We start from the raw sequence: 26,935 nt of genomic DNA, 5'->3' as shown, positions 1-26,935 counted from the left end.
CTCACAGATGACAGCTTGCAATCCTGTGTAAATTTGAAGGTGACGTCATACAGCCCTGATGTGCAGACGCTGTGCGCTGAGGTCCAGGAGCAGAAATCCCGTTAACCAAGTATGACAAATATTTTAATTGCCTATTATTTTACATATATTCATATTTTTTCATGGTTCAGTGAAATAGTCCTTTTATTTTTCAGGTTGACAGCTGGCTGACGTTATTTTTGGTTTGCTGCTGGCGGACAATTTAAGTTCGGTGTTTTTCCTAAATATAAGAAGGACTCAAATAGACATTGAGTATTTTACTTAAAAGTAACCTTCAACCCAACATCTTTTTTTCGGAGTTCAAAATGTTTTTATTGCATGCAGAAATGTAATTTCGTTTTCTCTGCAGGAGTTCATCGATTTCATAAATGCAACACATTATAGTTTGTTTATACATAGCATAAAGGCAATAAACAACATTGTATGCAGTGTTATTTCATTTTAAATGTCAAACGGGTTTTGTGGCTCCCAGTGTTTTCTTTTCTGTGGGAAATGGGTCCATATGGCTCTTTCAGTGGTAAAGGTTGCCGACCCTTGTCCTACACAGAGTGGAGATTGTATCTGATATCATCTGGAGACAACACTTCAATCAGTTGGGGAGTTCAGTCATTTGTTACAAAAGGTGTCCAGTGGTGTCAGAACCACTTCCTGCAGTTCCAGAGTCAACTTCTATAACTACCACGGAGGAGGCCCCGGAACCTGAGATGGTTTCACAGACACAGCTCCCACCTGCCAAGCAGAATGTCAGGAAAGGTGCCATCCCGCAAAGGTAAGACGCCATCCACAGTGATTAAATCTTTAGGCCTGGATTGGACAATTTAAAATTTACTCTGCTGAGGATGTCAATATAGTAGTTGTATTATATAATATACTGTGTATATAAGATGACCAGAAAACAGTATCTTTACATACGTGAGTTGAGAGACATTCTATACAGAGTTGGAGTTTATATGCAAGCAGGGTGGAACGGAGTGTATTTGAGTAAATTTGTAAATATATTGTTTGATTAAGCATGTTTTAATTGTTTACATAATTCATTACGAATATAACGTAATAAATACGTGACTGCTACCTCACTTCATGACGTAATATGTGAGCGCCTCAATAAAAGAAAGTTAAAGGAGCCGTATCCCCGGCTCCTGTGTGTTTTGATTAGTTTCAGAAGTTGCAAAACATAACAATATAATTTCTCCTTCCGCAAGAACTGGCAAATTGCTGACTACGTACACCAGTACCCGTCGGTGGTGGAGACGGCCGGCCAGGCACCGGAAATGGTCAGAAACGGCGACGGAAGTCGACCGGCGCGGCTGCGCGAGCATGCTGAAGCCGTGAGCGTTTCCCTGCAGGCTGGATGTTCGTGGGCAATCTGCGGGGACTTGCATGGTGGACGCGGCATCTCCGCTCCTTCTGCACCCACCCGCAGCTCCCACTCGCTGCCTGGCTCCGGCCGCTCAGCATGTCCCTCATGAGCGCGGGCGGCAGGAGGGAGAAACCCCCCAAGGATACCCTGCGCCACATCAAGTCCCGGGAGAAGAGGAAACATGGGGACATGCATGGACCTTCCACCGTCTACCTGCAAGTTGTTGGGACAGGGAGTAGAGAAAATGGCGCTTCGCTCTATGTTTTCTCCGAATATAACAGGTAGCAAATTACTTTTTGTTTTTCCACCTTTGCTTGTCTGATTTCTGCATCACCACGTGTTGTGTATAGATTTCCTACTCCTCCTCTTACATGTACTTGTATAATGCTTTACACTTCTGTTTCAGATCATTCCAATATCCCTCCAGACACGGAATACAATTTTCCTGAGTTATAATCAATTCTGTGGTGACGCATTGTGCATTAAGGTCTTGACCACTTCTGTTCGTTACTTTCAGGCGATACTTCAATTAGATTTTGGTTGACTGATTTACAACGGTGCAGTATTGTATCCAATTTCTGGGAGAAATGTCGACCAAAATGATGGATTGAAAATACATGAGAATGTGAAATTATTTCCGCGATCTGGAGTTTAAAACCAGAAAGTGTTGGAAGTTTTTGGATCAGGCGGCATCTGTGGGTTGAGGGAAACTTCAAGGTTGGCAGGTGTTTTGGAAGATACATCAGTGTGGATCTAAAATGACACGTAGATTTGTCATGAGTGAGTGTTGTCCACAAGAGTTTTTGTTTTGCAAATCTGGATTATTACTAGATTAAATACAATGTATTGCAGTACTGCAAATCCCATCAGTATACAGTTAAGCAAAACTTCAGATCAGTATATTGTGTTCCTTCTCAAGGATGGGTTCAAGTCTACTGTGGCCTCCCCACGGTTCCAGAAGCCCTCCAGGGTGCCTCTGAATTCCCGCTCTAGTGAGAACCAGGCATGGACAACTCCTCAGAAGAGGGGCTTAGTTGGTACCCTTGACTGTTCACTGCAGTTACCCTCAGTGTCAGATGGTGAAAGTTAATTAGCATCACTGTCAGCAGTTCTAAGGCATCAGAAAGTGGCACTGCCAAGAAGCAACTGTTTGTCCTCCTGCCACATTTTTGGTATAAGGGGATGAGTCCTCTGACAGAAAGAATGGGAAAATGCTCAACATACTAAAGACTGGAGTCAGGGAGCAGTTTGTTGTTCAGATGGCTGTCACCAGACTTCTGAAACAGGAACAACACACACAAAATGCTGGTGGAACACAGCAGGCCAGGCAGCGTCAGGATGAAGGGTCTCAGCCCGAAACGTCGACAGTGCTTCTCCCTATAGATGCTGCCTGTGTACCACCAGCATTTTGTGTGTGTTGCTTGAATTTCCAGCATCTGCAGATTTCCTCGTGTTTGTTCTGAAACAGATACTGTATTCTCAGCCCTCTCCTGGGTTGGGATGAACAGCTGGGAGAAAGGAAAAGATTCACTGTTATGCTCAAAGCCGCCTTGAAGGGATGCAACATCACCACTTACTGCTTGAAATTGTGTGCCCATGACAGGTCAAAGTGAAGATGGCTGTTAACCTCGAGACCGTGCATTACCGACACACGGAGCCTTGCCCTCTACAAGTGGGTTGGGCATCAGCAGTCACCTCAGAGCCTGTGGAACAGGAGTGAAAGCAAGTAACGCTCATTCCTGAGGGATTGCTGAAGAAAATGAATCGTCTGAGGCACCATCCTCACCCAGAGGCATTTGGCTCCAGTTAGAAACAGCAAAAATGGCAGGGCCAGAACAGCCTTTGCACAGCAACTGTTCTGTAGGTCAAAGAAAGCAGCCCACTGAGCAAAGTCTGCCTCATGATTCGGAGGTACCATTGCCTGGAGCAGTGGTTGCATTGAGTAATGGAAACAAACTGACTGGAACAATTTCACTTGAGTTATTGCAGAGGAGAAAGAAAGAATATTTTACAGAATCATAAAATGACAGCAGCTTTCAGACAAGGAGGAGGCCGTTTAGGTGGCTGTGCCCATGAGCTGTGAGAAATCAGCATGATTGTGTTCTGATGCAAAAAGCTTGGGAAGGGAGGGTAAAACAAGGAAGGTCTGAGGTAAAGTGGGAAATGGGAGAGGATATGTGGTGAAAGTGACGGTGCAGCATAGAAAGCCGACTCTAATAGTTCAAGTAACGAACTAGATGCCATATCTGGAGAAAAGAATCTGACTTTGTTGGCAGAGTTTGTATTATCTGTCTTTGGTTTTAAAGTGACTAGTGCTGCTTGCAAGTTGGCATCTTGTGTGGACAACAAATAAAGAATGCTAAGTGGAACATCTTCATTCAGTCTAAAGGCAAGGCTCTGACTTTTCAGTAACTTTTCATTTTTAGTTCTCCATATGGCTCCATTCTGTCCTCCATTGTTCCAGTGAAGCTCCAAATAGTTGTAGGAACAGCCACTCATTTGTTCTCTAACCAAGCAGAGTTGTCTGTATTCCCTCTGATTATTGTCCTTTGTTTTCATTGAATAGAGAAATACTACAGAGCAGAAAGCTATTCAGTCCATTGTATTGGCTGCTTTTATGAAAGAGCAATTCAAATAGGCTTCAGTGAGTCTACTTCTTGTCCTTTTCCTGTTAATGCAGTTTTTTTCCCAATGAATATTTTGCAAGGATGACCAGTTCCCCATTAAAAATTAAAGCTGCTTCTCTCTCCACACTCCCACTGTTTTTTAGATAGTGCACTCTAGATAACTCTAATTTCAGATAGCACTAATTATTTAGTTTCATATATTGCTCAGTATTTATGATCCATATTTTGGAGAGCGAACCAGTCTTGGATTCTTTAACCAAAGCTCTTTCTATCCCTGGATGCTGCATGACCTGCTGACTGTTTCCCAACTGTGACTTTATTTCAAGTTTTCAGATACAAATTGGAAGTCATCATCAAGGAGGTTTCCCAGTGCCCCAGGTGATATTTGTCTCTCGATCAACATAACTCATTGTGGCACTGTTGCTCTGCTTCACAAAGTGGTTGCAATTCTTGTGTAATTCATTTGGGAAGATCTTGTGATCGTGAAAGATGCAATGTTCTTGTTTATCTCAGTAATGCAAGTTTGGGGGGAAATGTCAGAGAAACTCTGGCAGTAGAGGGATGATTTAAAATCAAATGGGGAATTATAAGGCCAATTAGGAAATAAAATCTTGATCACTGTGGCTGGGGGAGCAGGAAAATGCTGCATGTGGCTATATGGATTGAAATGAAGTATGACATTGATATAGACCAGACTGGTCAATATATGGTTAATAAGCAGTTTGTTCACCTCAGTGGGCTTTCCAAAGACCCATTTCATAGGAAGGAAAAAGTCATTGCAACTATCTACCAAACAACCATTGTGAGTACACAAAGTCTCTGGAGTTCCAATTTTATTTTGCATGTTTTTAATTATATTGTTTTTAAAATCTTCATTAGAAGTGGTATATTAACACTCCTTTACACAATATCCAGAAAAGCAAATCATAGCACATCAGACATAGTGATTTCTTGGTTTTCGTGTCCAATAATGGTACTTTTACAATACCCATTGAGTTCAGAATCAGAATTTAGACACACTTATTATTATTGACTTAAGATAAAAAAAACTTCTGTGCAGCCACACAATGCAAAGTCAAAAATTACTATAAAAAATGACTAGTGCAAAAATATGGAATAATAAGATAGTGTTCATCCGTTCATGAAGCTTTCAGAATTCTGATGGCAGAGGTTTAAGATTGGAAGCAAGATATGTAAAATGGACATTAGGGAAAGTTTCTTTGCACTAAGAGTGGTGCATATGTGAATGATCTGCCAGAAATAGTATTTTGAGATAGGCACATTGGCAACATCTTGGGGAAAAAAAATAATAAGTACATGGAAAAAAATAATAAGTACATGGATAAGAGAGGTTTGGAGGGTCAAATGTGGAGAGTTGGGACAAGCTTGTTGGAGGGCACAGTTGGCATGGGTTGTTCTGAAGAGCCTGTCCCATTCTGCATATCTCTATGACTTCTAAATGCTTGAGATATACATAATTGTAGACTGTTGCATGTTTTGATCCCAGCAAGTGTTGCCCTTTTCTTGCAGATATCTTCTCGTTTGTGTACAGCACGCTTTTCTGTATAACCAAAGTCTGATTTGAGGGAATTCTAATGCTTGAGAGTAGCCTGGTTCTACCTGCATCCGTTAGAGTTTTTTTTAAACCTGGGTATAGAAGGGGAAAAAAAGGTTGCAGTGAAGTAGCACCTCTTATTTTTTTTTTCAGGATGTACCAGTGCAACTTTCACCAATGAAATATTTGGATGGACAGTATGCTGACAATAGACAAATTTGAGAGTGAAAGTCATACTGATCTGATTTAACACTTGTACACTGGTGAAGCTGTAGCTAATTTTATACAATACTGCAATACTATTGTCGTAATTCTGTGTTGCACTGTACTGCCACAAAAAATCACAAATTTCATGACCCGTGTGAGTGAAGATAAACTTGATACTGATGTGGGTCTCCATTATGAGAGAGATGTTCTGTAGTCAATAAACCAATTGTTTGGAATCAAAACAATCTTGCCTGGTGTCTCATTGGCTAAGAGTGCCTGCACCTGTGTCCCCCCCCCCACCCTTGTCATTCCCATCATTTGCTCCCGCCAGATTTACAAACTTGCTCTGTGCTCCATGTTGACAAATACAGTACTGTGCAAAAGCCTCGGGCAAGAAAAAGTTTGTGAACGCTTTTCAGTTACCTGGTTTTCTGCATTAATTACTCATTAAATGTGGTCTGATCATCTTCAAGTCACAATAATAGACAAACGCAATCTGCCTAAACTAATAACACAAACAATTGTACTTTTTGTGTCTTTATTGATCACATTGTTTAATCATTCACAGTCCAGACTGGAAAAAATATGTGAATCCTGGTATTTAAAAACTGGTAAAACCTCCTTTAGCAGCAATAACCTCCACCAAACAATTCCTGTAGCTGCTGATCGGACTTGCACAACAGCAAGGAGGAATTTTAGACCATTTCTACATAGAAAACTGGTCAATTCATCAATATTTCTGGGATTCCTTGCATGAACAGCCCTCTATAGGTCATGCCACAGCATCTCAAGTGTGTTAAAGTCTGGACTCTGACTTGGCCATTCCAAAACATGAATTTTCTTCTTTTTAAACTATCTGTTGATTTGTGTTTTGGATCATCGTCCTGTTACATCATCCGACATTACTCTGATGTTCTTCTGTAAAATTTCTTGATACAGTTTTGAATATACTGTTCCCTCAACCATTGCAGACTGTGCGGGCCCTGAGGCAGTGAAGCAGCCTCAAACTCTGATGCTCCTTCCACCATGCTTCACAGTTGGGATGAGGGGTTGGTGTTGGTGTGGAGAGCCCTTTTATCTCCAAACACAGCAATGTGCATTTCTGCCAAGAAGTTCAACTTTTGTCTCACCTGTCCACAGAACATTGTCCCAGGAGCGTTGTGGAACATATAAGTGGTCCTTTGTAAACTTGGGACATGCAGCAATATTTATTTTTTGAGAACAGTGGTTTCCTCTGGTGTCTTTCCACAAACACCATTCTTCATTATTTTTCTTATAGTGGACGCTTGAACAGATACTTTAGCAAGTTCTAGAGGTCTTTTCCTGTTTTCCTTGGGTTCTTTTTCACGTCCTTCAGCATTGCGTTGTGCTCTTGGTGTGATCTTTACAGAACATCCACTCCTAGGGAGAGTAGCAACTGTACAATGTCCTCCATTTGTAGACTATCTCTCTTACTGTGGGCAGATGAACACTCTGAGGTTCAGAAATGCTTCTGTAGCCTTTTCCAGCTTCATGCATCTCTACAATTCTTCAAAGGTCCTCTAAAAGTTGTTTTGATTGAGACATGGTGCACATAAACAGATCTTTCTTAAGAACGGCAGGCTCTATCAGTAACCTGACTTTGTGTGTCTTTTTTATAGGGCAACCCTCACCTCCAATCTCATCTCATTGATTGCCACATAGCTTTTGGAGAAAGCATTACCTCAGAGCTTGAAATACTCCTTTGAACCTAGACTATGATTGTTTAAATGGTGTACTCACTATTGACAAGAAGTAGTACAATTGTTTGTGTGTTATTAGTTAAGGTAAATTCTGTTCGTCTATTATTATGACGTATGAAAATGTGAGTAATGCTGAAAACTGGGTTTTAATGTATATATTAATTTTTATTTTATAGACACACCGGCACATCATCATCATAGATCCCCACCATCTAGGCCAGATCATCTTCTCGCAGCTGCCATCAGGCAGGAGGTACTGAATCCTGAAGTCCCAACACTTCTAGGTTCAAGAACACCGAATTCTCTTCTGCTATTTAGTTTGTGAACCTACCTGCCCAGCCCAATCATTTCCTCAGTGCAGCAACACTATGTCCACTTCGATTACTTTGCACTTCAGTGGATGGAGTATTTTTGTTTGTCTCTGTTCTTTACTGCATAATGAATCTTTAACACAAGCGATCCTACAGATACTAGAAATCCAGAGTAACATACAGTACATATGTATATAGCTCGGATGCATAAGGCTTTTGTATAATAATGTAATTTTAATAAAATTTTATAAGATAACTGACCTTGAAGGTGCTTTGCCAAAAACATGAATATCAGCATCTTGGAGTCAGAATATAGTAGAAGAAATGCCCACGTGTATTTTTATTAAAAGGTGGTGGAGAGACTACAGATGCTGGAACCTGGAACAATAAACAACCTGCTGATCGAGCAGCATCAGGATTGATGCAGGGTTATGACCAGAAACTTTGGTATTTTTCTCCCCTTACAGGTACTACTTGATCATCAAGTTTCTGCAGCAGGCTTTTGAAAAGAACTGGTTAACTATTGTTAAAAGTGCCACTGGATGTCAGTCGTGTACTTATGACCTTTGTTAAAGCATGCAGAAAGTGTTGATGTGCGAAACTTGGTGATCACAATCTTTTACTTCAAATTTATAGTAGACGGGAAGGTTTTATAATCTGGTGTTTTAAAATAAACTATCCCTTTACTTGAATTACTTGAATACATATAGCAAATTCAATTTTTTGATGGTGATTTGTGAGGAAGTTCAGAATTCTGAATAAACTTAAGTGTTACAATTAACAGCTTGCATTGATTAGTTCAGCTCCAGTGACTGTTTTGTATGTGTTGCAGATATCTCTTCAACTGTGGCGAAGGGACGCAGAGGCTGATGCAAGAACACAAGTAAGGAGCACTCTGTTCTGGTTTGGTCTAATCAAATGTGGGTGCAAGTATCATCACGTTTGAGAATGGGTGATGTATTTAATTTTTTCTTATTGTTCTCACCTTTAGGCTTAAAATTTCCCGTCTTGACAACGTTTTTGTGACCAGGATGAGTTGGAGCAATGTTGGAGGATTATCTGGTAAGAAAATGTGAAAGAAATTTTTAAATTGAGGTGTTAATTTTTTTTCCTGAAGTGAGTTGATTTGAAATGAGTGTGATTTCTAGCATTTGTGTTAAATTAATTGCTTTAATATAAGGATGCGGGAAATATTTCACAAAGCTAAATTCTATGTGCGAAATTACTTCAGGACTGTGAGGATCCTGAAGGGTACAGTTGCATTACTGTATATGCGAGTCTCATATGGCTATATGGGAATGAGACTAAGTAATTTAGTTAGCTTCTTCAGAGTAAGTCATTAATCTGGGAAAAGGCAAAATTAGACTTTTTTTGCTTAACCTGCCACAAGGGCTAATGCCGTCCTTTTAAAAATGTTTCTCCCAGGTATGATTCTAACGTTGAAGGACACCGGTGTTCCCAAATGTGTGTTTTCTGGACCACCGCAAATTGTGAGTAGGAGTGGATTGCATCGCTTATCAAGTTGCATTTTTAGTGGGTAACCACATGCAGAGGAAGACATACATGTTGATTGTTTCTGCTGCGTCTGATCTGCATGTCAACATGAAGAATTGGAAACAATCCATCTGTCATTCTTGTCCTGTTGGGCATTGCTGGCTGTCTCAGGTTCTAAATGCTGAACAAAAGCTTTGGTAGGGTAGTGTTTGTTAATGTCATAAGAACCCGTTGCAAATCATGCCCCCTGATAATTTCTTGCCATTTGCTTCTTTTATCCCAAAGCTACGCTGCTTTGTTTCCCATCCTCACCATTGCCTCTCTTGACTATCTCATCTATTAAAATGCTACATGGCCACCTCATCCTTGCCACATATACTAACTTCATCCCAGGTATTATGCTTGGTCCCAAGCACTTTCGTCCTGGCCTCCAATATTGTTTCTTGTATTAACGTGAACTTGTCTCTCCCTAATCCCTTGGATTCCTCTATTGTATGTTCCATTGGTTCTTTTCATCAGCCTGTGTTTTGGCTAATCCTCTGCTTCACCATTGCTAGCTACTTTCACAGCTCTCTGCCCTCTCACTCTCGGTGCCTTTGCCCATTCAGCTTGCAAAAACCTCTGTCAGCTGATCTTGCCTAGCTCTTTGTGTCCCCGAGAGTTGTGTAAGTGTAGAGTGTGGGTTGGTTGGGGTTTGGTAATGGTGCTGTATCACCCTCCCTGTTGCCATTTGTGTACCTGCCTCACCCCCTACCTAGTGCCAGCTTAGCCTCTCTTTGAATTGTGGACAGCACTGAACAGTGGACCTGTAATCCCTTGGTTGCAGAATTGGGGCAAGGTATCAAACTAATGGAAGACATTGCATTTGTGAAGTACTTCAAATAACTCAGAAATGCCCTGAAGTACTTTTGAGATTCAATAGCTGGCATTTTGGGCATTTACTATTACAATGTTAAATGTAAGCTAGGATGAGGCTGTTGTAATTCTCCTGTGAAGCACATCCATGGGAACTTTGACATTCATCTGATCCGAAAGAAGGAAGCTAAGACATTGTGCTGCCAGCTGAGCTAGAACTGATACCTAGCAAAACTCGTGGAAGGCCTTTTTGACATTATAGGAAGAGGCAGTTTTCTGATTTGCAAAGACCTTGCTGTAAGACCTCAGCTTTCCTCAGTGACGTTGCAAACAGAAGTTACTGGTATTACAAAATACTGAAACGCGTGCATTCAAAGAATAGAGGGGATAATTTCCGGTGAGTGGGGGACTAACACCTCAAGGATGTGTCCTTAGTTCACTATTCTGCTCTCTCTACACCCACAACTGTGTGGCTAAGCACAACTCAAATGCTATCTATAAATTTGCTGATGACACAGTGATTGTTGCCATCATTTCAGATGATGTGTAAAGGAGCAAGATAGATCAGATGGTTGAGTGGTTTCATAATAACAACCTTGCACTCAACAGCAGTAAGATCAAAGGAACAGTTTATAATAGTCCCACAACAGTGAAACAACTTGTATTAAGCTTTTAACATTGCAAGTTCTCTACTGGCTCATTTGAAACTTCTGTGAGAATCAATTAACATCTTTTTCTCATTTCTTTTCTGGAAAGGAAAAATACTTATCTGCGATAAGGACATTCTCTGGCCCGTTACAAGGAATAGATTTAGGTAGGATTTATGTATTTAATAATTGCAGAACTGGTATGTACATGAGTTTTCAAAAAATTAAGTGTTCTGTCTTTTCAGCTGTACGGCCTTACACAGAGCCCCAATACATTGATGATACTATGACTGTGCATCAGGTGCCCATATTTGGTAAGTTATTTCACCTTTTTCCTCTTGTATTCCGTAGCTTCCCTTCCATGGGAAGAGTTGCCAGTTTCCTTGCAGCAGCTGCTGTGCTGTCAAAAGTAGGAGTCAGACTCTCATTGATCCACACAAACCCTGTCCAGAACAGCTCAGAATCATTGCCAGGTTTGGATAAGTAGAAATGTTCAATGTATATAGGATTATAGTTGATGTACTTGCACCTCAGATAGTTCCACACTTGAATGTATTTCACCTTTTAGCTTTGAGGAATTGTTCCCCTGAACTGTATAGAGATAGGGTTGTTGCATACAAATTTATTTTAAAACAATATTTTTGATACTGGGTGCGGTGCAAAGTGGTTATTAGAAACACAGTGGTAGTATCTTGAGCTCCAGGAAAGATTTTACAAAAATCTGCATGGAATTCTGTTAGCTAAGGTCAAATCTTTGATAAAAATTTTATGGATATGAAGTTGACAGGTAGTGGGGTGACATTGGAATGGACTTGTAAATAATTGATATCAAAAATAGTTATTTTTATCAATAACTTAGGCCCAGTCCAAGTGTAAAGTGGTATGACCTGCGTATCAAACTAGGAGAATTCGTGGAATAGATAAGGCAGCTTGACATTTAACTTTCCCCAGGTTAAAAGAGACTGAGAACATAAGAGTATAGAAAAGTACAGCACAGTTGCTGACCTCTTAACTTACTTTAAAAATCAATCTAACCCTTCCATCCCACTTAGCATTTCACTTTTCTTTCATCTGCATGCCTGCTGGAATCCTGTTAGACTCTACTTTCAGGATGTCCAGTGATTTAGCAGTTGGCAAAGCCAGTAACACATTGAGTGACAAAAGAGAGCTACAAGTCTGAAGTAGTAGTGATGGATTCAGCAGTACTAAAGCAAGGCTTAATTTGTCTACTTTGTCTCTTAAAGATTACATTTGACTTGTCTTATGTTTTTTGGGAATTAATCTGATATTTTAGCTGCTGAACTTTTATTATACAAACTGTTAACACTGCTGTAGAAATGAAAGACAAAATGAGTTGTATGATTCATTAACCTGTTTGTTGCTAATGTGTTCTGTGAAATTTCTGTATCTTGGTCTTAACGGGCTGAATGGTAGGTACTGGATTTGTGGACCTTTGTGGAGGAGGAGCGGGAGAGGACGGAAAGATGTTACTGCAGTTAGTGCTGCTGCTTCATTGTTGTTGGAACCCACGTTCAATCCTGACCTTAGATGATGTCCCTGTGGTACTTGCATGTTCTTTTTTGTGACAGCGTGTTTCTACATGCTTTGGGTTCCCCTTGCGTGCAAGTGATATGCAGATATGTTAATTGGCTACTGTAAATTACTCCTTAGTGTATGTTCAATTCAGGTTCAATGCTTCCATTGAATATCAGAGAATGTATGCAGTATAGAACGTGAAATTCCTGCTCTTCGCAGACGTCCATGAAAGAGAAGAAAACTCTAAAGAATGAATGACAGGAAAATGTTAGAACTCCAAAGCCCTCCCATGCACAAGCAGCGGTAAAGCATCAACGCCCCCCCTCCCCCTCTCCCACCTCTAGCAGGGGCCACCACCTATCAAGCAGCCATAGGCGTAGCCCCTAAAGAGTGGCCGTGATCTGCAGTCCAACAAAAACTATTGGTCACCTGACAATTCTCTTCTCTCACTCTCTCCCCCTTCCCCTCTCCCCCTTCCCCTCTCCCCCTTCCCCTCTCCCCCTTCCCCTCTCCCCCTTCCCCTCTCCCCCTTCCCCTCTCCCCCTTCCCCTCTCCCCCTTCCCCTCTCCCCCTTCCCCTCTCCCCCTTCCCCTCTCCCCCTTCCCCTCTCCCCCTTCCCCTCTCCCCCTTCCCCTCTCCCCCTTCCCCTCTCCCCTTCCCTTCTCCCCTTCCCCTCTCCCCTTCCCCTCTCCCCCTTCCCCTCTCCCCCTTCCCCTCTCCCCCTTCCCCTCTCCCCCTTCCCCTCTCCCCCTTCCCCTCTCCCCCTTCCCCTCTCCCCCTTCCCCTCTCCCCCTTCCCCTCTCCCCCTTCCCCTCTCCCCCTTCCCCTCTCCCCCTTCCCCTCTCCCCCTTCCCCTCTCCCCCTTCCCCTCTCCCCCTTCCCCTCTCCCCCTTCCCCTCTCCCCCTTCCCCTCTCCCCCTTCCCCTCTCCCCCTTCCCCTCTCCCCCTTCCCCTCTCCCCCTTCCCCTCTCCCCCTTCCCCTCTCCCCCTTCCCCTCTCCCCCTTCCCCTCTCCCCCTTCCCCTCTCCCCCTTCCCCTCTCCCCCTTCCCCTCTCCCCCTTCCCCTCTCCCCCTTCCCCTCTCCCCCTTCCCCTCTCCCCCTTCCCCTCTCCCCCTTCCCCTCTCCCCCTCCCCCTCTCTCCCTCTCCCCCTCTCCCCCTCTCCCCCTCCCCCCTCTCTCCCTCCCTCTCTTTCCTCAGCAAGAGAGAGAGCAACAGATTGAGCTCTGATTTGAGCTTCCCCAATTTGAGGATTGGCAGACTCAATAGCCCCATAGATTGAGAGAGAGAAATTGCCCGAATGCACAGATGTTCCGATCTCTGTGATGTTCTAGTTGGCGACACTGTTGAGGAATCAAGTTGTCCACAGAAAGCACTGAGGCCGCATTCCAAAGGCGCGTGTGTTCCAGCCTGCTTCAGAGATATCGTGAAATGGCCGGTCGCCGAGCTCCAAAAGCGGGAATTCACTGCCATATAGAACTGCAGTTTGAATGCAGCTTTAGACCACAGGACCTCAGCCACCTTGAAACCGAAAAAGTAGACATTCAAGAGAAGAATTTAAGCTGTTTTGCATATGAGCACTAAGAAGTCGCCCTCTTGTGCCATTTTAGCTTCTTCCCCAGTTTAATTGTCATTCAACCATACGTGAATGCAGCCAAACAAGACAGTTGTAACTCCAGGGCCAAGGTTTAAAATCCAGTACCAACAGTCACACACAGTATGTACAAGATAGTAGGCACATACAAGGTAGTAACTATCTGTAAGAGATCAGTACAATACAACTACACACAAAAAAGTAATAGTCCAGGCCCCGAGTCCACGAATGCTGGAGAAATCTGCAGCCAATGACTGTACAACTTGTCTTCTGCCAAGTGAATACTGGGGGTGGGGGGCAGGCAGCACAGACTCCAGCCTGGACATTGTTAATGGCAAAAGTACAAAAGGGAGTTTCTAGACATGTGTTGTAAAGGACAATAAATGGGAGAGATCTAGGAGAGAATGGGGAATGAGACTGGGGTTATGCACTGTGAGCCCTTGTGGACCCAATGGAATCAGTGGTCTGTATATGTAGGAAAGATGTACATTCACCTGGGGAAGAACAATTGCAGAAAGGCCAGACTTACATACTCTGAACTGAGGGATGTTAAGATAAATGATCATTAGTCTCATGTTTGTCAAACTCTGCTGTCATATTACTGATTCTTATCTTTGAGGTTTACTACTGTTTTGATTCAGTGTAACTTAGAAATGATGTCACCGTGATTTTTGTTCGAGGCTGTAATGTAGCTGACAGCTCACTTTACAGCAAGTGGCAACACCTCTTGTGAAATTGTTTGGGACTAAGTTTTATTATTCCCTGTATATCCCCTGGCAGCCAATTAAGGTTTGAAAACCCTTCCCTGGGCTGGAGGGGGTGTGTGTGATTTTTTTTGGCAGAAAGATTTGTTTAGATGTTTTAAGTGTATTCATGGTTTTTTGTTTAACTGCAGCCAAATTGGACTCCCAAGCTAGTCCAGGTGGGTCCCCTGACCGATCTAATTTACCAAAATCTGCAGAGAGGCAACAAAAAGAATCTGAAGATCATCTAGAGGAAAAGCAAAATGAAAAGCCAGGTAAAATGCACAGAATCTGCATGCACTTCGTTTTTGTTTTTTAAGAAGCATCTTGGGTATACCAGGCAATTAAGTAATCAGTTTGTGTGGGTGATTTCAACTGCGCCGATGTGCAATGCATTCTTAGAATGCAACTTGTTATTTCTGGTAAAATGGCCTTTATAATAAGTTCTGTTCTCCTTTTCATTTGCAGTTCGATCTGAGCATTTTTTGATAATCTGTGGTATTTTACTCTTGTCCTAGGCATTAATATTTTAATTGAAAACAGTTGCTAATCTGTTTTTCCAGAGCTGCCTTTCCTTAGCTAATAAAGGAATGCATTTCAAAGGTTCAATTTAATGTCAGAGAAATGTATACAATATACATCCTGAAATGCTTTCTCTTTGCAAAACGTCTACGAAAACAGAGAAGTGCCCCAAAGAATGAACGACAGTTAAGCATGAGAACCCCAAAGTCTCCCCCCAGCTTCCCCTTGTGTGTAAGCGGCACCGAGCAACAATTTCCCTCCCCTCCCACCGGCAAAACAAAAAATGCATCCACTACAGAGCACAAGCGATAGCAAAGACACAGACCCTATTACAGTTACCCCGAAGACTATCGCAATTCATCACCACAGGTTCTTTCTCTCCCTAATAAGGGAGTGGGAGGTGTACCCCATTTTCACAGTGAACGGGAGACTTAACAACCCGCTGGTTTACAATGTTAAAAAGTTGGTTTCATAGCTTTTTATGAGCTATGTGCCTGAAGATCGCAAGGATCTCAGGTCTTCGGGCCCACAGCAAAAGATTTTCCTGCCTCCCTGACAACACACGAGTCTCCTGCCGTGACACTGGCCTTCGATGTGCCTGTCTCCAGAGCCCCGAGATTTTAGGGTTCCAAACACTAGGCCCCTCTCCCCCCCCCCCCCAGGCTGACCCCCTTGGTGTGCCGAACAATGGCCAGTCTTGAAGCCCCAAGAACGAGTCCCATTCCCACAAAGAACCAAAGTCTGTGTGTAGCTTCAGGTCAGTGTCTTAAAAAAAGAACCCTGAAAGGGAAAGTAAAGATATTAAAGGAGTCTCAATTTAGTGCCATCTTGGCCTCCACTAATTTAGAAAACTATGACATTTGAGGGTCAGTTGCCTTTGTAATGTGTTGTTAGAGCCAGTCTGAATAAAAATATTCTTGATTCATGATCTGCTGGTGAATTACTTATTATGCTTTTCAATTACATTAGTGGACATTGTGATGTTGAAACTGTTAATATTGGGCGGTGATTTTGGAAAAGGAGGCCAGAGTGAGGTAGTTGAAGGAAAGTGTCTTACATGCAAATCCTGGTGCCATAAAGTTGGTCCAGTTTATCTCTTAGAACCCACTTTGCATTGAAGACAGGCTTGAGTCCAGATGGAAAGTCTTGAGCCAAAATGGTGACTGTCCATTTCCCTCCACCTTTGTTGCCTGACCTGCTGAGTTCCTCCTGCATCTTTTTTGCTTTTTTAGGGCAAGAGCATTGTGAGGTACAAGTTGAGGAAGAGATTTCATACTAAAATGCTTTTTATTTTTCCCCTCTAGAAAGAAGACCAAAAACGTCAACTAGAGATCCTTCACTGGTAGTGGCTTTTGTTTGCAAGGTAAGTGTTTTCTCCCAACTTTATACCAGAGATCTTTGCCTTCATTTATGAGGTAGCACTGGAAAAGTTGTGGTAGTCCTCAGAATGATAATGAAACTGATGTAACAGAAGAGTCTTTAATTAGGCAGCAGAGATTTAAGTTTTCTTGCACCATAACCAGAAGTGAGATATTGCATTAATTTTTGTTTTATGCATCTTGTTGCTGTAATCTGGAGCAGGAAGGAAGGGTGGAAGCAGATTTACTGCCACTTTTGAAAGGGAAATGGATAGAAATTGGAAAAGGAAAGAGTTCAGGGTTGTGGGGAAGAGGGAGAGAGGTGGGGTTAATCAGATGACTTTTTCCACAGGGCCAGCATCAACAGAGTGGGCCTAATGTACTTAATTATTCATCAATCCTAAATGCCATTTAGGGCAATGATCAGAGGGGCAGAAAGGTCCTTGACTCAGCAATTAAACTCTGTTCATTTGCAGCTTCATCCTAAAAAAGGCAACTTCCTTGTTATGAAGGCAAAGGAGCTTGGTCTACCAGTGTAAGTAGCAAGGATTTTATTTTCAGTATCTTTATTCATTTAGTCTCTGAAGTGCTGAAGGAAAATTTGATATTATAACAAAAGTAAGACCACATTATTGTTTTAGTGAAAATCATTTTCAAAAATTTGTGATATATAGCAAATCAATCACACCCGGAAAGGCAAGATAGCACATTATTTTTGGTTGGTAACTTTTAGTATCACTGTTATTGCACTGAAAATACTCTAAGCATATCCTTGCAGGTAGGTTTGCTGGAGCTGTTGGGGGGGGGTGGTGTAAAGTAATTTGACAAGGGGGTGGGAGTGAGAGTGATGGGGCTGAGGAGGGGCAGTTGGTATACAAGTAGATGCATTGTGTAGTGAGACAGAAGGAGGACAGGCAGATGATAGGGCACAGTTGCAGTCAGTAGGTTAAGAGGAAGTGTAACGTGGGGGCAGAATCGAAAAGGGTGAGGAATACAAGACAGCATTATATTTGGATGCACTCACTATATGGAAGAAGATAGATGGTCTTGCAGCACAGGAGATTGGCAGGTATAGCATCGTGGGCATCACTGAGTCGTGGCTGAAGAAAGTCATTATTGAGAGAACATCAAATGATACATCTTGTATCTAAAGTACAAGGAGGTAGGCAGAAGGGATGAATAGTCTTTGTTTTAAAAAAATTAAATCAAATCCTTATAAAGAGATGACAGGATCAGAAGATGTAGAATCCTTGCAAGTAGAGTTAAGAAACTGCAAGGGTACAAAGACTCTGATGGGAGTTGTATACAGGTCTCCAAATAGTAGTCAGGATATACAATACAAATTATAATGGGCGATAGAAAAGTGATGTAAAAGGGGCAATATTATGATAGTAATGGGGGGTTTCAGTATGCGGGTAGATTGGGGAAATCCATGTTGGTGCTGGATTCCAAGAGATGGAATTTGCAGAATGCCAATGAGATGGCTTTTTAAAGCATGTTGTTGAGTCCACTATGGGAAAGGCAATTCTGGATTGCATTTTGGGTAATGAACTAGATTTGATTGGGGGAGTTTAAGGTATAGGAACACTTAGAAGCAGTGATCATAAAATGATAAGAGTTTACCCTGCAGTTTGAGAGAGACAGAAGATCATCAGATGTATGAGAGGGGAGCTGGCCAAAGTTGATTGTAAGAGAACACCATCAGGGATGATGGCAGAACAAAAATGGGTGGGGTTTCTGGGGAATTCATAAAGTGCAGTATAGATACATCTGAAAGATGAAGAACTATTCCAAAGTCCAGGATGAGGCAACTAGTTAACAAGGGAAGTCAAAGCACAAAAGCAAATGAGAAGGTGTACAGTAGCGTAAAAAAATAGTGGGAAGTTAGAAGGCAACTAAAAAAGCCTTGAGGAGAGAAAAGATAAAATACGAAGGTAAGCTAACTAATAATATTAAAGATAGCAAACGTTGTTTGTTATATAAAGAGTAAAAGAGGTGAGAGTGGATATCGGACCATTGGAAAATGACACTGGAGAAATGGTAATGGGGGAACATATGAACTTGAGTATTTTGCATCTGTCTTCACTATGGAAGACTCGAGCAGAATGCCAGAAATCAGAGTGTTTCAGGGGCTAGAAGTGGGTGTCTTTGTTGTTACTAAGGATGAAGTACTTGGGAATTTGAAAGGTGTGAAGGTAGATAAGTAACTTGGACCTGGTGAACTACACCAAAATGTTCTGAAAGAGGTCACTGAAGAGATTGTGGAGACATGAGTAGTGATCTTTCAAGAATCACTGGAAAGGTTTTGGAGGACTCAAAAATTGCAAATGTCACTCCACTCTTTCTAAAAAAGGGAAGGAAGCAGAAGAAGGGAAGTTACAGGCCAGGTAGCACGACTTCAGTGGTTGGCAGGATGTCCATTTTTAAGGATGGGGTTTCGGGGTTCTTGGAGGTGCATGATAATGTAGGCCAAAGTCGGCATGGAGAAATCTTGCCTGACAAATCTGTTTTGTTTCTTTGAGGAAGTAATATTTAATATTCCAGACTGATCCATGTGGCTGATTGGCTGACCAAATGGTCATGCAGCTAAGTGATGAGGCCTTGTGGATGCATGGGCCAGGTGATGTGAGAGCAAGCCTCAGTCACAAAGCTCTCTGACAACCTTTGACAAATGGCATGACTTCCCATCCAATTTTTTGAGTGTGATCAAATATAATTGATTCTAAAAACATATGAAATCCTAGAAGTTAAGTTAATGAAGTTAATGGACTTAATTGCACTTAAAAATAAGGCTTAGGAAAAGTCGCCTGCCTTTCCTTCATCACCATTGAATAAGCTTTTGGATCTTAGGCCAAGTCTAGCAAGGGGCTGTGTCTGAGCTGATTTCCTAGTGAGTGCTAGTGTATCTCAGTAAGTTGCTTCTCTGCTGTGGATTCCATTGGTGGAACAGTGGTGGGAAACGACTGCCAGGGCACATCTATCAATTTGGACAAGCTGGTGAGCATTTTAATAATTGTTGGAAGTCTTGAGACTAAACTGCAAATGGAATTGGGCATTATCTGGGCCACTGAGGAATGTGAATAAGCATCTAGAGTGGATATTCTAAAAGGGCATTTGTATGGAGGAAAGGGGAGAGTGTAGCTGAATACCTTGCAGAGCTTTGTCCTGGCAATGTGAGGCATGATCATTGGAAAAAAGGAATATTTAGGAATACTCAAGTGTCCAGTGATATCAGTGGAGTTTGAAGTCAGACTTGCAGGGTTCAAACAGAGTTCAGACTGGGATATCGAAATCAAAGGGAACTAGTGCTTATTCTTGTTTCCAATATTATTGCTATCTGACTGTGTTGATATTTCCACCAAGGGGTCAAGGAAGGCTAGATTGTAAGATTAAGTCTTCTAACATGTCTCATTGATAATATCTGTAAAATGGAATAAAAGTTTTTTAATATTGTGGCTTCAAAATTTTTTTCTTGTTTGTTTACCTTTTTTGTGGGCTTATTTATTTGACAATGTTTGTTTTTGAATTTTTGTTTCAGGGGCACCTCAGCCATTGGTCCAATTGTTGCTGCCTTGAAAGCAGGAAGCAGCGTAGTGTTTGAAGGGAAGGAGGTAATATTTATCAAATCTAATTGGATTCATGAGCAATGTTTACTTGTATAGGCAATGTCACATATTTGACAGCTTAGCAAGGTTAAAATGAGAGACACGAGGCAAGCAATATGGAAGGCGTGTGCTGCTTCTGATATGCATTTCATCAGGGTATGTTTACTATTTCTGTCTGAGCAAAACCACTTGCAAATCATTTGTTTTTCGATTATGTAGAACTTCATGATAAGGGAGCGTGTTGGAGTGAACTGAATGGTTCAATTAATTCATTGGAATTAGCTTGCTGAGGGTCTGAGATACTGCCGTCATTAATTTTTAATGTAGAATTATATGTGTGTACAGAGTGACAGTCCCCTCAGGTTCTTTGTTAAAGTTGGCAGAAGTGGAGATCAAACTTAGTGTGTATCATGGGCATACTTTGGATCAATATCTTGTAAACCTTGAATTGTGGAAGGAGCTGGAGGAATGGCATTTATAGATGTAAGGCTGCAGGGGGAGGAGGTGTGCTGATGTAAACCAGGTAGAGCATTTCCTTGAATCTTCCTTGTTTAGCAAGTAGGTGAAATTTTGTGCACTTTGTTTTGATCAACAAAGTTCTTTGAATTCCAGTTTGTTTGCTTAATGCAGCCAAAATCATCTATCCATTCTTAATCACGGGATTATTACAGCAAAGGAGACTGTTTTACTATTTGCTTCATTGTTTGGGGCATTGGACATAAATGTAGAAGGTTGTGTTGCAGCTGTATTTAAAACAAAAATTAGGCTACATTTGGAGCATTGTGAGCAGTTGTGATTGTTGCATTACAGAAAAGGTGTGCAGGCTTTGGAGAGGGTGCAGACCTGGTTCACCAGGATGTGGCTTGGTTTGGAGACTAAATTTCAAGTGTTCATTCATCCTTCCCTCTCCCCACCTAGCCTACATTGACCTACTAACCAGAATGTCTGGGTTGTAGAAGGAAACTGGAGCACCCAGAAGAAACACAGGTGGTTCCTGGGGAGAATGTACAAACTCCTTACATGTGTCACCAGAATTCAATATTAAACTCCAGAACACCCTGAACTTTAAAAGTGTTACGCTAAACGCTATTCTATTGTTATTAACTTTGTTTCCTCCGGAATGTCTGAGGGGCAACGTGATTCAAATTGAACATTGACAGTTGAATACAGGAGAGAGAGTGTCAGTTTTCATTCCCCAAGATGGATATGGAAAAACTGAGAGGGATATATTTAAGGGAGACTTAAGAGGCAAGTGTTTTTAATGCAGAGTGGTTGGTGCCTGGAACCCATTTCCAGGGAAGATGGTGGAAACAGATATGATAGCAATGTTTGAGAGGTATTTAGACAGGTGTGTGAATAGACAGGGAATGGAGTGACAAAGACAAATGGGGTTACTTTAAATTGGCATCATGGTTGGCACTGATATTATGTGCCGAATGGCCTGGTTCTGTGTTGTAGAAGTCCAAGTTGATTCCATGAAGCAGCCTAGATCTAGCTCTCTTGCTCCTTCCCCAGATTGCAGATTACTTTGTCTGAGTGCCTATCCAATTCACTTTTGATAGCTTTGATTGAACTTCTATTAATTTTACAGATAGTAAGTTCCAGATTATACTCCCTTGTATCTTTTATCCATCTTTTTAAATTAGTGCCCTATTTCTTGAAACAGTTGTCAATGGAAAGAGCTTCTCTTGATTTTTATCCTTTCGAAATCCATCAAGATCTTATCCTTTTTAAGAAATCTTGTTAATCTTTACTGCGAAGAGAATAACCCAACTGCAGTCAATTCTTTGCAGCTCATAAATTTCTTGTATCCTCCCTAATACCATTGTCAGTTTGAACATTTGGTGGCCAGGTTTGGATGCAATACTCCAGTTGTGTTCTACCCAGTGCTTTTATAAAAACATGACCTCCCAGCTTTGTCTTTGATGCCTCTATTAATGAAGCTTTTGATCCTATGTGCATTATCAGCAAACTCTGGATATTTCTGCCATAATCAAAGATGAATGCAAAAATACTCTGTCCTTGCACAGTTTTAATAAATGTACAATTTAGACTACATTTTCTTTGCCTGATCTATCTGCCAGAATGGGTCCTTCCCCCTTAAGATGAGTTCTTGTTTTTCTAAACTCTTTTGTGCTTATCCAAGTCATGGTACCATTTCTTTTGATGTCTCTAACCCCTTACATCTTATTTAGTCTCCAGCAAGATTTGTTTGTATTAAATCTCATATGTCACTGTAAGTCATGTCTACAAGACCATGTCCTCTTCTATTATTTTCTTCTTTGTTGCTTATCTCATCTTCTCAAATTTTTCATTTATGAGCATATCCATCTTATTAATCCACATCAAAGACACTGGTATTAATAAGGAACAGCTAAGAGCATTGCTGTTTTCCATCCTCCAGTCCAGAAAACAGCTGCTCATTGTATTCTCTGCTTTCTGTTCTTGAGGCAGTTTCTTGTCATTGCTAACATTGACCTCTTCATGGACCTCAATTGTGTCAGCTGGCCTTTCAGGTGTAATTTTCATCAAATGCCTTCTAAAAGGCCATATAGATGCAGTTTCTACTGCATCTGCTACTTCAGCAAACTTTGTTGATTTTTTTTCTGATAATGTAACAATTGGGTTTTCAAGTGTCATATCTCTAACAAATCTGCAATGGCAGCCTTCTATTAATTCCACTGAAAGCCTTTTCAGTTTTTCCTGTGATTGCTTCTGAAAGCAACCCTCCTCTCTGTGCATTTCTTTTCTGAATTCTATTACATTTCAAAGCTGGAATCAATCCTTATTTAAATACGCTGTAGATTTTGACACTTTTCCAAACCCACCTTGTTGGGATGTGGTGGATAATTGCTGGAAGGTGATGCTGTTTGCTGTGCATGCAAGGTTAATCTGCCACTTGCACTTGCACTGTATATTTTGCAGATCCGGCCTGAAGAGGTTTGCACGCCTGCTGATCCGGGACCCACTTTCCTTGTGCTGGAATGTCCCACTAAGGAGTTTATTCATCCTATGTGTGAGAATGAACAGCTCCAAAAGTGAGTTAAACACTGACTTCTAATCATTTGTCAGTAAATATAAGTGGCTTGCTGTGTTTAGAGAAAATATAACATGTAAGAACTAGGATGCTTCTAAACATGAAAAAGTTGAGATAAGACAATAAGAATTCAACCATGGAGATTGCTGTGCTATTCAGTTGTGCTGATTTTTTTTTTCAACCCCATTCTTAAACCTTCTCTCCATAAACATTAACTTCATAAGACCATGAGATGTAGGAACAAAATTGGCCATTTGACCCATCAAGTCTGCTCCACCATTCGATCATGGCTGGTTTATTATCCCTTTAACACCATTCTCATGCCTTCTCCCTGTTTTGATGCCCACACTAATCAAGAACCTGTCAGTCTCGGCTTTAAATATACCCAATGATTTGGCGAAAGAAATTATCATTTCTAAAAGTGATGTAATGCCATTGGGGCAGTGCCCTCCAGTCCTAGACTCCCCCACTATTGGAAACATCCATTCAATGCTACTCTATTTAGGCCTTTCACAATTTGATATGATTCAGTAAGATCCCCACCATCATTCTTTTAAACTCTAGGCCCAGAACCATCAAACACTGCTCATACATTAGCCCTTTCATTCCTGTGATAATTCGCGTGCCTCCTCTAGACCCTCTCCAATGCTATCACATCCTTCAGATAAGGGGGCCAGAATTGCTCACAGTACACTAAATGTGGTCTGATTAAGGCCTTGTAATACCTCAGCATAATATCCTTGCTTTTGTATGTTAGTTGTCTTGAAATGAATGCAAACATCGCATTTGCTTTCCTTACTATTGACTCCTCCCTCATCCTTCTGAATTTGATCACATAAAGGCCCAGAGACATCAAGTGCTACTCATGCACTAACCCTTTCATTTGTTGGATCATTCTTATAAACCGTCTCTGAAACCTCTCTGGGGTGAGTACATCCTTGGTCAGATATAGAGTGTAAAGTTGCTTACAGTAGCCTACTGTCTGTCAATGTTGTTAACACAGTGTATGCAATTATAGAAACTATAGACTAGAAAGATACCATTCAACCCACTGTGTTGGTGATGGTCTTCAGAGAACAGTCGTGTTCAGTCACAGTTCTTAATCTTTAAGTATATCACCTGTTGTCTTGTAGAATTATTCACAGAATTGGTCTTCACTATATAATTCCCTGTATTTTTCATAAGAATTTGCCTGGGATTTGATTACAGCTCAGTGATGGAGCCAGTAGAGCAACACTCTCACTACAGCAATGACCTAAGTTCAGTCCTGACTTCAGGTGCTGTCTGTGTGGAGTTTGCATGTCCTCTCTGTGATCACACTGTTCTCATCTGGGTACTCCCACATCTCAAAGGTGTTTGGATTGGTGATTATTGCCCTTGATGTGCAGGTGAATGGTAGATTCTGGAGGGAGTTGATGAGAATGTAGGGAGAATAAAATAAGATGATTCATAAGTAGATGCTTTATAGTCAATGAAGACTGATAGGGCCCAGAACCTCTTTCTGTGCTGCACTATTCTGACTGAGGTTACAGAGGAACTCAAGGGGCTGAGGAGAACTCACAGTGGAGATCAGGAAGTAGGAGATTGGAAGTACATGAACAACATGATGTGGAAGGTTGCATTGATGGGGTACAGGCAATTGGAAAGTTCTTGGAGACAATGTGAGATTTAAGTGGTCAGAGACAGCGAAAGAAGTGGCATCTGCTAATGGGACTGGGTGAGCACAAAAGACTTTAAGGAAATGGGAACTCATCTTAAGGAAGGAGGACAGTGGTTCAGGCACAAATGGACCAGGACTTGCTATTCAGATTAAAGTTTTCTTCTGCAATTAGGGTATACAACATTTATAATCACGTGGGTACAGTAGAAAATTAGCTGAGTAGTGGCAATCATGTTACACGCATCATTGTCATTGTATTTGGCCAGTGGCATCTGCACAGAGCCATTGTGTGGAAGTGGGCATACCAAGAGCCTGATCCGTTAGAAACTGAGCTTTTGTTCAAATTTGTAATTCTATTAGGTAAGGCACCAAAACACAGAAATGTGATGGAATTTTCAGCTCAGCCTTTGTATTTTAGTTATCCCAAAGTGTGTCATTTCACACATTATTGTACTTTTTCTTAATCCAAGTGGGTATCCACCTACTTAACAAGTGTTCTTTGTGGAAGTTTTTCACATGATTCTCAAAAGCCCTCAAATATATAAATATTGTACCACTTCTATCAGTGAAGTTAGTTAGTGATGGTGTAATTTTAATAAATCCATTCGGGCTACCATTGCTCATAGTCGTCATTGTGTTAAGGAGTTATACTGCATAGTAGTATGCCTTTTAACCACTCGTGCCTGCAAGCCAAGGTGCTTTCCTGAGTTGGCCCCATTTGCATGTATTTGGCCCATTTACCTCTTAAACCTTTCCTATCCATCCACCTGTCCAAATGTGTTTTTTTCAATGTTGTAATTAGAGCTGCAGATATCACTTCATTTGATAACTTTTCCCATGCACCCACTGTATAGAAAATTCTGTCTCTCTGGTCCCATATAAATTTTTCCCCACTCATTTTAACTAATGTGCAATCGTTTTAGACTCCCCTACTCTGGTGGATCATGGGGGTGAAAGATTGACCATCCGTTTATATCTGCCCATTATGCTTTGTTAAGTCTCTAAAGTTACTACTTGGCTCTTTCGCTCTATGAAAACCTTGGCACCTTGCCTCTCCTTATCACTCAAGTCTTTCCATTTCACCCTCTCTAGCTTAATCGCATACTTTTCACATGATGGCAACCAGACATGCACACCATATTCTAGGTACAGCCTCAGCAACGTCTTGTGTTGCTGCAATATGATTTTCTAACTCTTGTGTTCAGTATCTCATCCATTGAAAGGCGAGCATGCCATGGCTACTTCACTGTCGTCTATTTGTGTCATTACCTTGGGGGATCTCTAAGCTTGTGTCCCTTGGTCACTGTGCTATCTATGACCCTCACCAGGGCTGTATTGTTCAATGTTTGCGTTCCCACACTATTCCAAGTGAGGTGGTTTACCCAGTACCTCTCAGTTTTACCTTTTCTTAAGCGTGAGTAAATGTTGGCAAACTTCCATTTCTCAAGCGTGATTGGCAAAACAAAGATTGCAATAAATTGTGTTTATCTCTTCATTTAAACTGCTGAAACATTGAATCCAGAGCATAATTTATCAACTTTTATTAAAGCTAGCTCTTCACTATTGATTACTGTCTCATCTGAACATACAAAATAGGAACAGGACTGGGCCATCTTGTCTCCTCGAGCCTATTCTGTTGTTCACTCTGATCATTACTAATCTGGCCATGGACTTGGCTCTATCTACATGTGTTTTCCCCATAATCCTTCATTCCTCTGTTAAGCAAAAACCTATCTAACTGCATCTCAAATATATTTAATGAGGCAGCCTCTACTGCTTCCCTTGGCAGAGAATTCAACAAATTCACTACTCTCTGGGGGAGGGAACAGTTTCTTCTCCTAAATCTATTCTGAATTCCAGTGAATGTAGTCCCAAGTGACTCAATCTGTCCTCATAAACCAATTCCCTCATTTCCGGAATCCACCTGGTAAATCTCTGACCTGCCTCCAAAGCCAGTATATCCTCAAAGCAGATTTTCTCTTGTTTGTGATATCCATGTAAGGAAACCAGAGGTGCATATGGTACTCCAGGTACAACCACACCAGTATCCTGTACGGTTGCTCTT

General features: G+C 41.5%; 1 protein-coding gene across 1 annotated transcript in view; it reads left to right on the top strand.

Annotated features, from left to right (window-relative positions):
• The first annotated feature begins 1,333 nt into the window (after positions 1 to 1,333).
• The window catches only part of elac2 (elaC ribonuclease Z 2), a 58,999-nt gene continuing 33,397 nt past the window's right edge, over positions 1,334 to 26,935 (top strand). Inside the window, exons 1-11 of the mRNA XM_059948784.1 lie at positions 1,334 to 1,680; positions 8,653 to 8,703; positions 8,812 to 8,882; positions 9,246 to 9,310; positions 10,926 to 10,983; positions 11,062 to 11,130; positions 14,841 to 14,963; positions 16,515 to 16,573; positions 17,045 to 17,103; positions 20,107 to 20,179; positions 23,099 to 23,211. Of these exons, the coding sequence (XP_059804767.1) occupies positions 1,391 to 1,680; positions 8,653 to 8,703; positions 8,812 to 8,882; positions 9,246 to 9,310; positions 10,926 to 10,983; positions 11,062 to 11,130; positions 14,841 to 14,963; positions 16,515 to 16,573; positions 17,045 to 17,103; positions 20,107 to 20,179; positions 23,099 to 23,211 (1,031 nt within the window). The 5' untranslated portion in view covers positions 1,334 to 1,390. The remainder of the gene's footprint in view (positions 1,681 to 8,652; positions 8,704 to 8,811; positions 8,883 to 9,245; positions 9,311 to 10,925; positions 10,984 to 11,061; positions 11,131 to 14,840; positions 14,964 to 16,514; positions 16,574 to 17,044; positions 17,104 to 20,106; positions 20,180 to 23,098; positions 23,212 to 26,935) is intronic.

This window comes from Hypanus sabinus, chromosome 23, assembly GCF_030144855.1.
Source record: "Hypanus sabinus isolate sHypSab1 chromosome 23, sHypSab1.hap1, whole genome shotgun sequence".
Taxonomy (NCBI): Eukaryota; Metazoa; Chordata; class Chondrichthyes; order Myliobatiformes; family Dasyatidae; genus Hypanus; species Hypanus sabinus.
Note: the sequence above shows the minus strand (reverse complement) of the source record. Positions and strands in the feature narration are given on the sequence as shown.